At 36.4% G+C, this 15,288-nt stretch overlaps 3 protein-coding genes across 3 annotated transcripts; all 3 read right to left on the minus strand.

Annotated features, from left to right (window-relative positions):
- Positions 1 to 702: 702 nt before the first annotated feature.
- Positions 703 to 1,774, minus strand: LOC147546052 (uncharacterized). Its single transcript, XM_086634916.1, has one exon. It carries the CDS (start codon positions 1,641 to 1,643, stop codon positions 933 to 935), a length of 711 nt encoding a protein of 236 aa, XP_086491042.1. The 5' UTR covers positions 1,644 to 1,774; the 3' UTR covers positions 703 to 932.
- A 4,520-nt stretch (positions 1,775 to 6,294) lies between these two features.
- LOC147546053 (protein SMAX1-LIKE 3-like) lies at positions 6,295 to 9,598 on the minus strand. Its single transcript, XM_086637531.1, has 3 exons — positions 8,062 to 9,598; positions 7,680 to 7,926; positions 6,295 to 7,583 (listed from the first exon to the last, which is right to left on the minus strand). The coding sequence occupies exons 1-3, from the start codon at positions 9,279 to 9,281 to the stop codon at positions 6,453 to 6,455; spliced, it is 2,598 nt and encodes an 865-aa protein (XP_086493657.1). The 5' UTR covers positions 9,282 to 9,598; the 3' UTR covers positions 6,295 to 6,452.
- Positions 9,599 to 13,031: 3,433 nt separating this feature from the next.
- LOC147546054 (aspartic proteinase nepenthesin-2-like) lies at positions 13,032 to 15,041 on the minus strand. The gene has a single exon (XM_086638576.1). It carries the CDS (start codon positions 14,849 to 14,851, stop codon positions 13,409 to 13,411), a length of 1,443 nt encoding a protein of 480 aa, XP_086494702.1. The 5' UTR covers positions 14,852 to 15,041; the 3' UTR covers positions 13,032 to 13,408.
- Positions 15,042 to 15,288: the final 247 nt, after the last annotated feature.

The following is a 15,288-nucleotide window of genomic DNA, read 5'->3' on the forward strand; positions in this document are numbered from 1 at the left end:
TGAAAAAACAAACAAATTAACTTGTAAAATTATTCAACAAATTCAGATTCAGCCAATTCAGTTCAGCAAAATTCATATTCAGCAAATTCAGATTCAGACACCAAAAAAAAAACAAACAGCACCTAAGTCATAATGTTTGTTTTTATTTGTTTGCGTAAACATATAACACGCCAATTTGAACTGAATTTTATTTTTTGCCAACATCTCCTGGTTAGAGTAGTAGGAGGCTCCCTTAACAAAAAAAAAATAGTAGGAGGCTTAATCTTCGACTTCCTACGTCATGGATTCCAGACAGGCTAACAATACCAAAAAAATTTGAACTGATTTTGAATCTATTTAGGTCATTCGAGAACATGTAAAAGACCTTAGAGCAACTCTAATGTGGGGGGCTAATTTGAGAGCCCCAGCCCACGGAGTCGACCCCAGGAGCCCCATGCTCTCTGGCTCCCAAATGGGAGCCCGGGCTGGGGGCTTCCAAAATTGGGAGCCCGAGCCTCACATTGGACTTGCCCGGAAAGGAACCACATTTGCCTCAACAACTCACTTTAATGAACTTATTCTCAACGGCTACTTGGAGAGTACTTTCTCTCACTGTCTTCTCAGTTTTTTTTGCAGTTTTTTACTTACTTGTGATGAAGACACGATATAAATGTTCTTAAATTCATATCTCTCATGATCCCAATTCCCACCAACTCCAAAATATCACCATCAATTATTACTTGTACTACTAGTCAAATTAGTAATCAACCAAAACTTAACTAATCCCATCTATCAAACACGCAACCGGATTAGGAAAAGTAGTAAATACGTCAATTACAGTTAAAGTGTTAAATATCAACCGGTAAACTTTTCCGGCGACCCATTTCAATCTACTTAAAAATTTATAGAAAAACAGAGTATCCCATTATTGTTGTAGTTTCTCTTTCTGACTCTTAAACTCGATCATCAAAATGGGTTTGATTTTCTTCATCACCATCTCGAGATGGTGAAGGGGTAGGTGTGTAATAAGGAGGAGAAGCACAAGGAGTCGAAAATGGAGTACTTTCTCTCTCGTCAACCTCAATATCATCATCATCATCGATTACTATAGCCACCATGGAAGAAATAACCTTGCTGTGATCATCATCGTCAAGAAGAGTTTCTCCTCCTGGTCCTGTATTAGTTGTTTGATCATCAAAAGACTCTTCTTCTAAAGAAACCCCTTTCTTCTCAGCTGATTTATTCTTCTCATCAATATCGTTGCAGTTATCTTCTTTCTCTTGATCTTCCTTGATAGTAAACAAAACCCTTGACCGACCATACATTTCCAGCAATTTAAACTCATCTATATCTGATTCTTCCATACTAGTATTACTAGTAGGTGATGATCTGAAATTGGGTTCGATTTGGGATTGGTTTTTCCAGCAGAAAAAGTAAAGAAGCTCTTTTGATGAGAAATATAAAGGACTGGAATTGTTGTTGCCTCCATATGGGTTAGTAGCTCCGGCGGTGGTGTTGGTGGTGGTGTCGATATTTCTCCGACTGAATAATCTCCCCCGGCGCCATAATATGTAACAGAGCTGGGCGAATATTGCTAAGAGAGTGAGAACGAAGACAACAGCGAGTCCCGCTCGGAGTTTCCTCAAACCAATACTAGTAGTCATCTCTTGTTGCTTGGGAAGGAGTAAAATAAGTAAGAAGACTTGTATAAAAATAGTAATCAGTAGGGAAAGAGTTCACATTTAAGCATGGGAAAAAATTTACGAGTCAAAAGGGAAGAAGGTGAACCGGTTTAATGACCGGGGAAGTGATGGAGTTTGAGGAGAAATGGACCCTATGGTTACAGACTATAGCCGGTCTTTGTTGGATGGGAAGTCTGGGTCAATGTGTTTTTTTAGGGGTCATTTATTGATGATTAAGACGACTAGACTTATATAGGTGGGTTGACATGAACAAATTCTAAACCAGTGGGTCCTTTCTTGAGCCGATTCGACTATGGCCCACAAGAAGTTGGTGTCTAACTAGAAAAGTGAATGCTCGAGCTTGAGAAGCTTCTCGCACAGTGGGTTCGTAAAATTGAACCAGATAGAACAAGAATCGATGAAACCAAAGACATATAAAGAAGCTAAAGAATAAAACAAGTAAACCTCCCCACACCACACAAGTGCCCAGCGAGCCCATGCAAATGGAGTTTGGTTAAGATACGTCAGATTCCACCAAGTATACAAATGAAACTTAATTGTACTTGGTTTTTAGGGAGGTGTCAAACCAACTGAGCTGCGAGCCTTTAGTTTCAATTTTGTGTCTTCAAAGCGTAACTCATGACTCAAATTAAGATTTAAGATGGAAAATTTTCACTTTTTCGCTAAAGGCGCTACCTCCCCGCATGTTGTCCCACAAAATCTGGCTATAAGGGATGACTCACTTACAATTTCCCTAGTTGTAGTCTAGTAGTTTATAGGCACCTTCAAAATTAACTTGTTGATTGGGCTCAGCAAATTAGTTACGAACTTGAGAACTATAGCAACCCCCCTCTGTTATAGGCAAGCAGTGATTATGTGCACCCTCCGGAAATACTTTCTCTCCCAATTCTTTTCTAAAGTTCACAAAACCCTACTCCAAGAAGAAGAAGAAAATATGATGGAAAAGAGAATGGAGATAAATTTTGAAAAGGGAGTTGAAGCTTTGCTTAAACCAATTAGATAGAAATCACATGATGATCTCTCTTTCTCTTTTTATTTTACATCAGTCCCTATGTTCATTAAAATGCTGAAAGACAATAGTCCCTTACTACCTTGTGGGGTTCTAGGCTAGCAACCCTTTTTTGACCGGACCCTTGTGGACCATGGACTAATTGGAGAACCCCACCATATACACTACTCTACAATCTTCTCTCTCTTTTTAGAAACTGAAGAATCGATCAAGTAAAGAGAACCCATTTCTTGGATCTCTCATTCATCACTTTCAAATGATAACCCATCCAGTTTTATAAGATTGTGATGAGAAAGAAAAAGAGAGTACTCATTACTGATCAATATGTAGTGCCTTTAAGATTAAAGACTTCCCTTACTTTCATGCAATATTCTAGAGAGAAAAAAAGAGAAAAGCACTTAGATAGATGGTGATCTAATAGAAAGAGTAGTTGTTAATTCTCTTTTGCTAAAGTCTGCAAAAGTTGAAGGTGTGGAAACTTTGTCTCCATGCCAATGTTTCTTTTGGAGATGCCAACATTTTCTCTTTTTGTTCAATTCATAAACCTTTGGTGGGAAATTGAAGCTTGTCTTGTTTAATACAATATCTATTTTTTCCTCACTAAAAATGCTTACGTTAACCCCCGCTAATACTAATTTCTTTTACGACAGATTATGGTTGTCAATGGGTACTCAGTTTAAAATGAAACTAAAGCTTTTAGGTTTCTAAATTTGTCAAGTTTCAAACTTGCAATTTTTTTGGTGTTAGTATCTAAAACAATACATATATTTATTTACATAGATTTGGCAAACTAATGAATGAAAGCCTAATAATATCTTTATCACAACTTTCAAACTATACCCACTTGATTAAATAATTGAATTATGGTATAAAACAAGATATAGTTCTAAAAACCATATCTAATGATTTGATTTCTAAAAGCCAATCAGGATTTCATTCAAAAGGGTACTCTAAAAGAACATCCTATTGGTAGTTAAAGCTAGCTAATAAGTTCTACTAACATTTTCTTTATCCCAAACAACTTATTATACAAGTTTTTTCACAAAGCACTAAAGAACACATCTTTATTCTTAATAAGGTAGGGACTAGGGGGAGCAATGCTCGAGGCATTGTCTTAATATGATCAAATTAGGGTTCCACATCTATCATTACATGGTCCACTTAGTTTTGTTTTACACATCATTTTTCCACATAATATTCTCAAGTGCCCCATAAAAAAATTGTCTCTTCCCATATCTCTCATCTCTTTATATCTAAAGAGGAAAAGAAAATTATCTCCAACATAGAGTTGTGTGTCCTAGTCCTTGCTTTAGGCATTGTATTTATTTCACACACATAAGTTAAATTTTAGTTTGTGTGGGACTATTCTCAGACAATGATCGTCTGGTTCTATTTCAGCACCATCAAATCATGTTCAATGTTGTGGTGGCATTTTGAGACTTAAGACGAGTCCAACCTAATTCATTATTTGAGGCCCAAGCTTGACCCGAGAAAGCTTGATTTTATATGGGCTCGAGTGTTCATTCGTTCCGGTTCCAGGGCGAGAATGAGACCCATCTCGAGTGAGGCCCAAGTGGTTGATTACTTTCTAGGTATGAGATATCAATAACTTGAATCTAGAGCCCACAAATATGGGCTCAATAACCCTTGATGTAACCACTGCAATATCAGATAATTCCTTCTAAAAGTGAAAGTACAATATTTAGAACAGAGAAGCCAAGAAAAACGATTTAGTGCATCAAAAAGATAGAAAAAAAAAGTAGAGTGAGACTGGAAAGAAAAAGAGGTTGGAAAGAAGGTTTTGAAGATGATGGGAGTGAGATTGAAGGGAAGAAAAAAGAAAAGAAAAAGAAAGGCCGAAGGTATAAAAGGGTTACCCACTTTTAGCTATCAATCTATTTCTTTTAAACAATTTGTTTCCAACCATTACTATTAAAACCACCACTTCATCTACCTTTATCCTTTTCATCTTTTGAGAAGAATAAAAGGAATAATCCACTGAAACTACATGTATTTGTTTTTAATATTTAACCTAATGCTCTTTTTAAGGACATTAATCAATTAACATTGATATTTGATTTTAGCATTTCCTCAATGGGAAACACAATGAGACACTGCCTTGAGTACATACAATTAACTGTGAATACTACACAAAGGTATATTCCAAAAGCTAAAAGGACCCACTTCTTCCATAAATTTTGAAAAATGCTTGAGAACAGGCAACTATGAGGAGAAATTAGGGATTTGGTTTATCGTGGTTCTTGCTTCGATGTTTTTGATCAACTGAACAGCGAATCACGACAAACAATATAAGATTTCTGATCAGAGTTTGACTAGTTTTTCTCGTTTCTTACCATTATTACTCACAATTTTTAATCCTTGAATCTACTAGCTAGCGGCATTCATCAATCTATTTGTTATTCTGTTTTTTTTTTTTTTAGAAGTATCGGATCATTTCATTTTATTATTTAGTTAATTAATTCTTTTTTTTTCTCTGAACAAAAGAAGCCTCTGGCATTTAGATTGCTTTTCTCCTTTTTCTTATTTTAACCTCTTCTTCTTAGATTTCCCAAGATTTTAAGTAAATTAACAAGAAAATTATTCCACCAATTGATGTAGATTGATAGAAGCTTTTGAACAGAAAATTTGGTGTAAAATTTGAGATTTAAGGTGTGATGTATGATTGAATTTTAGTGATTCTAAAGCAATAAAACATCTTTAGGGTTTAAAAGAGTTTATGTAGAAGAGATGCCTCTACCCCATGAATTTTGAACATTAATCTATTCTTTAAGCCTCCCTAGCTATCACTCTTCTCCAAAGATGAGAATGTTAATTTATGAAAAGAAAGAGAAGTTAAAAGTGATTCTTGTAACTTTTCCTTTTTTATTTAATTTAAAGAAATGCATGAAAAATAGTGCCCTTTTGCTAATTCTTAAGGAAGATTTAGCTTTTCCTCTTCTAAAGTACTAGCATTTTCTTTGCACAACTCTTACGTTATGAATCACAATTCAAAAAAAAAAAAAAAAAACTCTTACGTTATGAATCACATACTTTAATCTTGTTTTGTAAATTTTCAACAATTCAAATAATATATATGCAACTTACCGAACTAAATTCTTTTAATTCCTATTGAAGCATTTTTGTGTATTGGTGAATGTGTTTGTTGTGTAATTCATTTTATATTCAGATTTGATCAGTGGAGTACACTATCACTTGAGTCATTGTTAAGTTGATATTTTTTTAATACCTCTTATCATGTGGCAAATTGAATTATGTTAAATCTACAGACAAAATATGTAGAAAATTAGGAAAAATTTCTTTACTTTTCTAATTAACTATCAAATTTGCTTAATTTTTTAATTTTATTTTGTTATCAAGAAATTATTGCTTACTTTTGAATTCTTTGTTATTCTCAACTTTTATTTCCAACATCAAAATAAATTCCTTTTTTATCAAAACATGCATATTCATGCATGCTTGATAGAGAGCTCACAAGACAAGTTCTTGATTGCCAAATATCCCCTAAATTATTACTTTTTTCCTAATAAAACTGTGTTTGTGATTTCTTAGCCCCAAATTAAGATATAACCCTTCTTTCAGATCTTTAATGAAAAAGTATTCTCTATTAGATAAATAAACTGGTATTTTATGAATTTAACATGAGATACTACTAGTGATATAGATATAAGTATTACACAAACTTAAAGATTCTAACTATACTATAATCTACAATACTAACTTCTTCTTTTTCTAACAAGCTTTTAAAGTACTAACAACTCCTGAACTTTGAATAATATTCTTCTATCAACGGATCGGAGAAGACCGATATCATCCATGGAAAGATCGTCCGATGACTTCTCATCTAGTGCTTCTTCTTCGGCGTAGAGATTCAAATCCAAGGAGACACATGGACTAGTTTCTTGATTATGACATCTATCTTCTTCATTCTCATTATGATCAGAATTCTCACTTGATTTTAACTTAATGGGAGGAGAACAAACTCTTGATCTTGAACTAAAAGTTTCACAACTTAAAATTATAATAGCATCACTAAGACAAATTTCTTCACCATTAGAGTTCATTATTGTACCCCGTTCTATCGCTTTTTTAATACCCAATTGTGAACAATAATCAACTTGTTCGATGTCTTCAAGGAAGAAAACTCTGTGTGGATTAATACGTATTTCTTCGGCTAACCTCTCAATAAAACTGCAACTAGATTCATCTCTTGACCTTTTGTTTCTTAATAAATCTTCTGTTGAATCGGCTCTTCGTGGCGAAGAAAAATTGCTTAGACCAATAGAGATAAAACTATTCTTAGAGCCAAAGACAAGGCTAGATAGCTCTCTAGCTATCTTTTCTTTTCCTTCATTATCAACACCTTGAAAGAAAAACCAAGTGTCTTCTTTCTTAGTAATCTTACTTTCTTTCAATTTCTCCTTTCTTCTAATCATCCCAGACCTGCACTTAAGGACAGTGCTTGCAATTTCAGGAATTATCTCTTTCTGCCATGGAACTCTTTGCTCTAATGCATTGCACAAAATTTTCAGGTTCTCACCATTGACTTCCTTGAACTTTTGGGTGTACCCGATTTCCATCGGATCGGTTGAAGAAGATGAATTAGATTTAGAATTTGGATTTGAGTTGGATGATAGGACTAGTTTTAAATCATTGTGTTCTGATGAGAGGTACATTCTCAAATTTAATTCTTCCTGCTCCATGGTATCGGATATCGAAAATTTGTTATCATTGGAAGAAATAGAAGTGGAAGATGAAGGAGAAATGTCTGAGAAAGTTATGGTTTTATTCTCAGTTGAGTGATGTTGTTGTTTGTGTAGTACAGTACAAATTGAATTCCATTTCTTGCACAATTCCCTTACTTGTAAATGGTCCTAAATACACACACAAAAAAATCGTTTTAAGACTTAAACATTATATATAAGTGAGATGAGATAATTTCGAAGATGCATGATTAGGTTATTAAGTACCTGATCTTTACTATTTGAAAGCTTTAACTTGTTCTCTTCTTTATACTGTTGGAGCCATGAAGGCAGGCTTGAGGTGGTAGAACTAGTGGGAGAGTCATTAGTACCCGTTATTACATTTCGAGCTTCCATTTGGAACTTGTTCGAGCAATCGGCACAACAAGTTAGCTGTTTTTGTACTCCATTTTCAATAAGAGACCAACCAAACCCATCTCCAATTCTCTTGTTCCCAAACTGGCCATGTAAATCACTGCGAGAAAAAAGTACGTAGGGTAAGTATAAACATTTCGATCGAAGAACTTGAGAATTTCATATTGTTCTAAAGCCTAGTACAACTTTAATTGATGAGTTTAAACTTTAAAAAGTTGGATCAGGTGTATTTTACCTGTCAGAGTTGAGACTTAAACTCAAGTTGTCTGCTGGAATTGTAAGAGGATGAAGACCCCAAATAGTTTCCAAAGAAGGATGACCTAATCTGCATCTCATATAGGTGTGAAAAGTGGCAATACCCATAAGCCATATCCTTCCATTATATCCAGATACCAACCTCCCAAGCTCCATGATCATATGTTCCACTGGACAGTAATAGTTTCTCGCTTGCTTGCCGGAACTAGCCTTAAACTCAGCAACCCATTTCAGATCTCCTAAATACAAAACAGTTCCTCTACTCACATAGCTATTCTTTAGTTGGAATCTGATTTCTTCAATCTTGTTTTCAACTTCTATCTTTGAGAGATGCAAAAAAGAGAGGAGAGGAAACATTCTAAATTGAATATCTCTTAGAGCCTCAGGAACATCTCCTTTCTCAACCTTATCCATAATTCCTCTAACTAGACACTCATTACTAACAAGGGACTCTCCTACAATCACAATATTTCTCTTTCTACTACTCAACAAACACTCGAAAACATTTGTCACATCTTTACTTCTAACTTGATGATCAAATTCTGATCTTGGTTTGGTGCTACCCTTAAATTGACACCCGAAAGAGGCGGGCTCGTGTGAAATAGTATTACTATTACCAAGAACTAGAAGATTATTGCTCTCCTTGGGCTTACTACAAATAGGTTGTAAAATATTGTTTTGAGCACAGATCTCCAGAGACATAGCTTGTTCTACATTATTTTTCACTTGGGTACTAGAGAACCCAGCTTCTCTCATGACTCTACTAACACTTGGGTCATCTAAGATAGATACTATAAGCTGTTCTATCTCTACCTTCACTGCTAGTAAGGGTTGTTGTTGATTTTCAATGGTGCCTCGGCGTTGCTGCGCCTGGGCGCGTTTGAAGGCTGCAACCAAGGCATTGGAGAGAGATGGGTGGTGAGAGTGAGGACCTAAAATAGGGCTCGAAGTGGAGGCTGGAAGGCGGTTGAGTGCAACGTTGAAACAAACGTCAAGAGCTTTGCACTGAAGGGGATGAGAGTGGGATTGAAGACAAGCGGTTCGGAGAAGACCGGTCGGAGATGAAAGCATGGTTTTAGCTACATGGAGGGGTGTCACTTGGGCATGGCTTTGCCTTCGAGCGAGGGTCAAAGCTTGTTTAACTACTGTTATAGAGTCTGCAGCTAAAGCTTGTTGAACTGTACATCCTCCTGATCTCATCTTGGAAGTAATAAGAGATGGAATAAGGTATTTGGCTGAGTGAGAAGATTAAAGAAGAACCTATATTTGCTGGTGTTGTTTAGTGAATTTCATGATTTGGTAGGAAGCAAGATAGAGAGAGTGATGATATATAAGTTAAGCTCAGATGAAATGGATTAGTTCTGATAGCTAGCTAGGTTTTTGGTGTTGTGAGAATTTTAGAAGGGAAAGAGAGGAAGTGTGTGGATATTATATATGGGAAGTAGCTAGGTTGTGCTTTTCTTGTAAGTGAGGGAAAATTGAGGGTCCAAAGTTGATTTTGTAGTGGAAAGTGGAATGCATGTGCTGACTAAGGCAACAAGTATCAAAGGCAACTCAGCTTTGCTCCTTTCCCTCTCTCCAAACCATCCTACTTGGCCCAACAAAAGTAGCCCAAATGACCCGTCAAGGCTAAATTTGCATATGACATCATCTATTTGGCTTTATCGGGCCACTCGGACCACTTTCTTCGGCCCAAACAGCATTTTCCCTCTCCCTATCTCTCTTGATTAGGTGTCCCACAAAAAGGATAATATTGAGTACAGTTAATGTACTAACCCACAAGTTAAAAATTGAAGCTCCCACTCAACTTAGGGGTGGGATTTTTACCCGGCTGCCCGCTACCCACTACGGGCACCCGTGTCCGAAACAACCCATGGACGTCCTTGCCCGAAACGGGCATAACTCGCCCGGCCCGATGAAAAATAGTGGGCGGGCACGGGTGGAAGGCCTTACCCGCACCCCCGCTCACACCCGACCGAGCCCGAGTCATATTGCCCATTGGGCGCCCGCAAAAGTTAGTGTTAATTATGTCTTATTTGATATGAACACTAATGAAACTAGGCTTCAAGAGTTGGGGTTGACTTTATAAGTCTATCTCCGTGGAAGATTTCCTTCTGTTCCCAATTTGAGACTATCTTCAAATCTCCATAGGAGATTTCCAACTAAAGGTAACTTGATTTCACATAGTCCCACATCCCTTTACAAGTGAGAGTTTGGTTCAAAGCTTTATAAAGTGGTAGGAGGTTATTTCTTTAATCAAACTATGTTGCTCGGATCCAAGATTGAGAGTGAAGTGTGTATCACTTCTATAACACAGGTTTGGGCTGAGAATATGGAGTTGTATCACGGCAGCAGGTAGGAAGCCTTAATCAAGCTAGCTTTTAACCCGACACCCGATTCGCCCGAACCCGGATGGCCCGACTATATTAGCGGGTGTGGGCGGGCTGTGGGTAAGAGAATTTTGAAAAGTACCCGCCCGATTCGCCCGGCTACCCTAATAGCCAAACACCTAATCTACCCGACCAGCCCGATCCCGAAACTAGTATACCCGTGGGCGCCCATACCCGCCCGATTCCCACCCCTACACTCAACTGAGAGAATAATCTAGTACTGTATTTGCTTTTCTTGCATCTCCTCCATTTAGTTATAGCAATTCCCTAAGCTAAACTAGACACATCTTCAGCCAATACTCACTCTTTTAGAAATTGAGTTCCACATTGAAAAATTAGAACTAAATTTCAATAGTAATGTTGGGGAACAACAAAAACTAATCAGGGTCTAGATAATAATTCTATGTGGCTTGCATAATTCGCAGTTCAATGGATCAGGATTATCGGAAGTACAATTCACACCAAGCCACATAAGATTTATGCCCATAATACGCCTAGTGTTTGTTGTTACCTAGCATTACTTTAACTTCAAAAACAATCTTCAATGCAAGATCGTATTTGAATTTCAATAATTCTTATTACTTGTGAATTTTTAATATTTATATAGTGCAAGTACTTTCCATTTTGTTAATAAACACTTCAATTCACATACAAATTAGTAAATGTAATGTTACTATACTGTAAATTCCTAAATATTTTTGTATAACACCAAATAAGGCTGGAAACAACCATCATGTTAAACAAGAAGTCAGGCCCTGACTTGGACCTGAGCAATCATTAGCGACTCTCGCCTAAGTAGGCATCAGTCTTGCCATCCGGCGCCATATCATTTTTAGTGGACAAATAGCTTCTCTAGTTCTCTATCCTTTGATCTCACTTTGGGCATTCCCAAGGACATGAAAAGTGAAGGATCGCGGACCATCTGTCTGAAAGAATTGGGAGCAGTGGACTCAAAATGAAAGACAGGGGAATAAAGGGGTTCTATTCTGTTTGTGGGTAGTAGTGAGCCTATTCCTTCCAATACTACTTCTTTCAAATTGCTTGAGAACTAAAACCCTAACTTAGCTTCTTCCTTTTTCTATTTCAATTCTCTGCTTTTGAACCACTTCATTCTCCCCTTAATAAACCAATCAATAAAGAGAAGAAAAATGTAAAAATTTAACTTCCAAAGTGATCTGAAAAGAGAAAACCAAGAAACAAATTCAATCCTAATAAAGAATATATATATATATATATACAACTATTACAACGTTATATATCACTAGTCTCGAAACCCAAATTATATCATAATAATTATATAGAGAACCATAATGTATTTGCTTTCGAAAATAAATACTACTATTAAAGCAATCAAGATATTGGTAGTATGTTTTTTTAACACTGTAATGAGTGAGGATATAGCCACGTTCTTTTTTTCTTTTCCGGAGTTGGGAACTCCTTGCCTAGTTTTGAGTCAAAAAGCCAAATATATCCACTGGCCTTAAAAGAGAGAGAAGGGGGAAAAGAGAGAGAAAGGGAGAAGGAACCAAATAATTGGAAGGTTTATAAAGCATTGAATACTCTCTTAGAAAAGGAACGTTTGAATGAAAAGAGAAAGGCAATAAAGTTAAAAATGATTTAAACTCCAAACTTGTCGGTTGAGTTACACCTCACCCCCTCACACCTTAGGGTTCTAGCGGTTCCTGAATGGGTTTCACTCGCAGACAGTTTTTTCATGTGAGAGTATTATACTACAGACTGCAGATCTAATTTTGAGGGCTTTTATTTTAAAAAATGATAGAAGAGACTACAAACGTAGTTTTACCCCAGACATAAATAGAAATCAACTGTCCATATTCTTGAGTGAACAAATTTATCGAGAGAGAATAAGACAACTGACTAGAAAATTGAGACCGTTGATTTCGTATAGGTCTGGAGTAGACTTTAACTTTTAGCCTCTTCTCATAGTACTCGTTTTTTTTTTTCTTTCCTTAAGGTTGAGCTTTGTGCTTTCAACATCAATACTTTCAAATATGTGCCATGGGAACTTGGCATAATTCTACCAAAACTAACAACATCATTTCCGTCTCTTTCTAACGTTCTCCCCATCTTCTGTTTTCTCTTAAAAGTAAAGGAACCCTTCAACTATACAAAAAGAAAAGCCATTAAAAAGCAAAATGTGGCATATTTATCAGCGATTAAAAAGTGTATTGCTCGTTTTAATGCGTTTAAAGTCTCTTAATAAGAGCATCTCGGGCTTATATGTTAGCCAAAGCAATAGAGTTATTGAAGAAACCCCATTGGTGTCTGGATTAGGGATTACATCATCCACTGTGAGGGACTTCCTGTCAAATAGTCTGGCCCAGACAGTTCCCTGAGGTTAAATGGGCCTGACCCAACTGCCTATAGTCCAATGGTCCTAGACTCGAGTGTTAAGTGGGCCGATTCAATTGCCCAAGTCAGATGGCCTGGCCTCTGGTTACTAAAAGGGATCCAGCCCAGTTGCCCGAGATTAATCCGGCCATCTAAGTGCACATCTCAAATAAACAATAATCAGATGATCACCACAGCGTACAATCGAAATCATAAGTTCTTCAATGAATAGTTAACGAACGAATTGAAGATCATGATTAATGTATACTTGAAATTTCTAGGAAACCAATCAGCAGATCAACAATAAAACAACGGGGTTAAGTACGAAGTCAAATAAAGTGTCAGCCTAATAATTGTTTTTGGTGAAAGAAAGATCTACTTGAATGAATGAAACGTCTCTCGCGGTACTTGAGAATACACTTAGCTTGTCACGGGCTTGTCACGGGCCTAGCTTGTACATATTTTATAGTTTAGATAATAGATTTTTTTTTTTGTTAAGAGATGTTTAGATAATAGATGATACAAAGTAGTACATGTATAATTTTTTCGCTTTCTTTTAAGATCATACAATGCCTCTTCACCTTACTAGTTACCAACCGACACGCTCCTACTGCTTGCTTGGTTGCTCACTTCTTCGGAGTGAAATGTACTACAATCATTTGGACGGAACCCAAATCGATCATTTTTTATATCGAATTCAAGATAGTAGTTCTGTTGTTGAAAGTTACCGAAAATTATAGAAGGCCCACCCTCATCTGTACCCGTAACAAAAGCCAAACATGCCACTTTCGTAGCGCCATTATCAACAATCCAAAATGAATTCTCCACAGGTAAATCCATTCTCACACCCTCCTTAAAGTGTACCGTAATATTTGGAAGTGAAAAAATCCCATTTTTCGGCAATTCATAACACCTCTTTAGTTTTGTACTCTCTTCCAAGTCGGTCACTCTTGGATATGTGAAATGGCTCTCTATCGCTTTAGCTAACAAATCAAAAATTCTTTTATCCATAAACGTGAAAGTAGTTCCAGAATCAACAATAGTCCCTCCATTACCGTCAGATCTTAATGAGAGAAAATCTTCGGGCATGTCTAACTCTTTCCCTCCTACACTAATTTTCTCCATCGCAACATAGTAGTACATCGAATAGGCGTCCGAACCTTTCAACATGGGCGTCGTACAAAGTCCAACAGAAATTTCATCATCTGACTCTGAACTACCGTACAAAACTAATGGACTACTTTTACTAGTGTCATTATAATTTCTTGAAAGAAGACAATACGAGAATTTTCGTAAACCTAATTGGGAAGGTAACGAAGGCGGTCCACGCCCAAACCCAACAATTCCTGTGTAAACCATAGCAGTCAAATTCGAACAACCAACAAAAACATTCGGGGTATCGACATTTTCAAAATGTAAAGTTTCCGATAAAAGTGTCCCGCTGGTAAAACCCGACCCATATTCAATCTGGTAAGGTGAGCAAGTATCTTTACAACCGGATAGATCATTATCACCTCTGTGTAACCAATGACAAATGTTATCATTACACCCTGATTTTTTGGAAGAAGAAGAAATGGTTGGATCAAAAGTTGGAATATTAGGGTTTATTAATAGATTAGGATCATCAACTGGGGTGGAATTACAATTTACACATTCATATTGACGAGTACATGGAAACCAAATCGGTTCACTACCAGTATCAAGAATGAATGAAAGTGGTTGTGGGGGTGTACCGAAATTAAGATCGATTGTATATTCACCGTAGGATTTAGGGTATAAAGGTGTTACTTTTCTTTTGGTTTGATTTGGGAATTTGAGATTATCAGCTCTAAGTAAAGAAATACCAGCAATGTGGTTTAATTGTCCCCAAACGTTGTCAAATTTTGTTTTACGGTATTTGTAAAGAGGGAGAACGATACTGTTGAATTTAGGTTTTATATCATTTTCTTGTGAAGAAGAAACGAGGGAAGAAAGAGAAAGGGTAAGGAGAGAGAAAATACAGAGAATGGTGGATGGATGATGAGCCATTTTCTTCTCCTCTGTATTTGTTTTGAATTTTCTTTCCCCTTTTATAAATGAGTTTAGTCTGTTAATTTGATTTTTAGGTCATTTTAACTGTCGGATTTTAACCTTCATTACTGACCGTAGGTTGGATTTACCTCATTATTGTCTAAATTAAGTAAGTTCAACAAAATTTAGTTTCTCATTGCTTTTGTTAAATTTAATTTAACAAAAAATTAGTATTTTCGTGCCCTCATCAAACGAAGTCAATTTAACTTGGTGGGACTTACGTTCCAACAGTGTCGAAACTCGAAACCAAGTAATTGATCTTATGTTACAAGTCAAAAGTCCCCAAGTCCTATTTCTAGTCTCGAAAATACTTATGTAAGTGACAAATTCAATTCTTCAATGTTCAATATTTTTAAAACCTAAGCAATATATTTTTGATTAGGGCACAACACACT

Source organism: Eschscholzia californica, unplaced genomic scaffold (genome assembly GCF_041429995.1).
Source record: "Eschscholzia californica isolate CP2 unplaced genomic scaffold, dmEscCali1.0.p SCAF_4, whole genome shotgun sequence".
NCBI lineage: Eukaryota > Viridiplantae > Streptophyta > Magnoliopsida > Ranunculales > Papaveraceae > Eschscholzia > Eschscholzia californica.

Excerpts from the sequence above, each read along its gene's own strand:
- LOC147546054 (XM_086638576.1), bottom strand. The coding sequence starts at position 14,851 with ATGGCTCATCATCCATCCACCATTCTCTGTATTTTCTCTCTCCTTACC.
- LOC147546053 (XM_086637531.1), bottom strand. The coding sequence starts at position 9,281 with ATGAGATCAGGAGGATGTACAGTTCAACAAGCTTTAGCTGCAGACTCT. Across the intron at positions 7,927-8,061 it reads TTAAGTCTCAACTCTGACAG|TGATTTACATGGCCAGTTTG; the intron begins GTAAAATACACC and ends TTTTTCTCGCAG. Across the intron at positions 7,584-7,679 it reads TTTCAAATAGTAAAGATCAG|GACCATTTACAAGTAAGGGA; the intron begins GTACTTAATAAC and ends GTGTGTATTTAG.
- LOC147546052 (XM_086634916.1), bottom strand. The coding sequence starts at position 1,643 with ATGACTACTAGTATTGGTTTGAGGAAACTCCGAGCGGGACTCGCTGTT.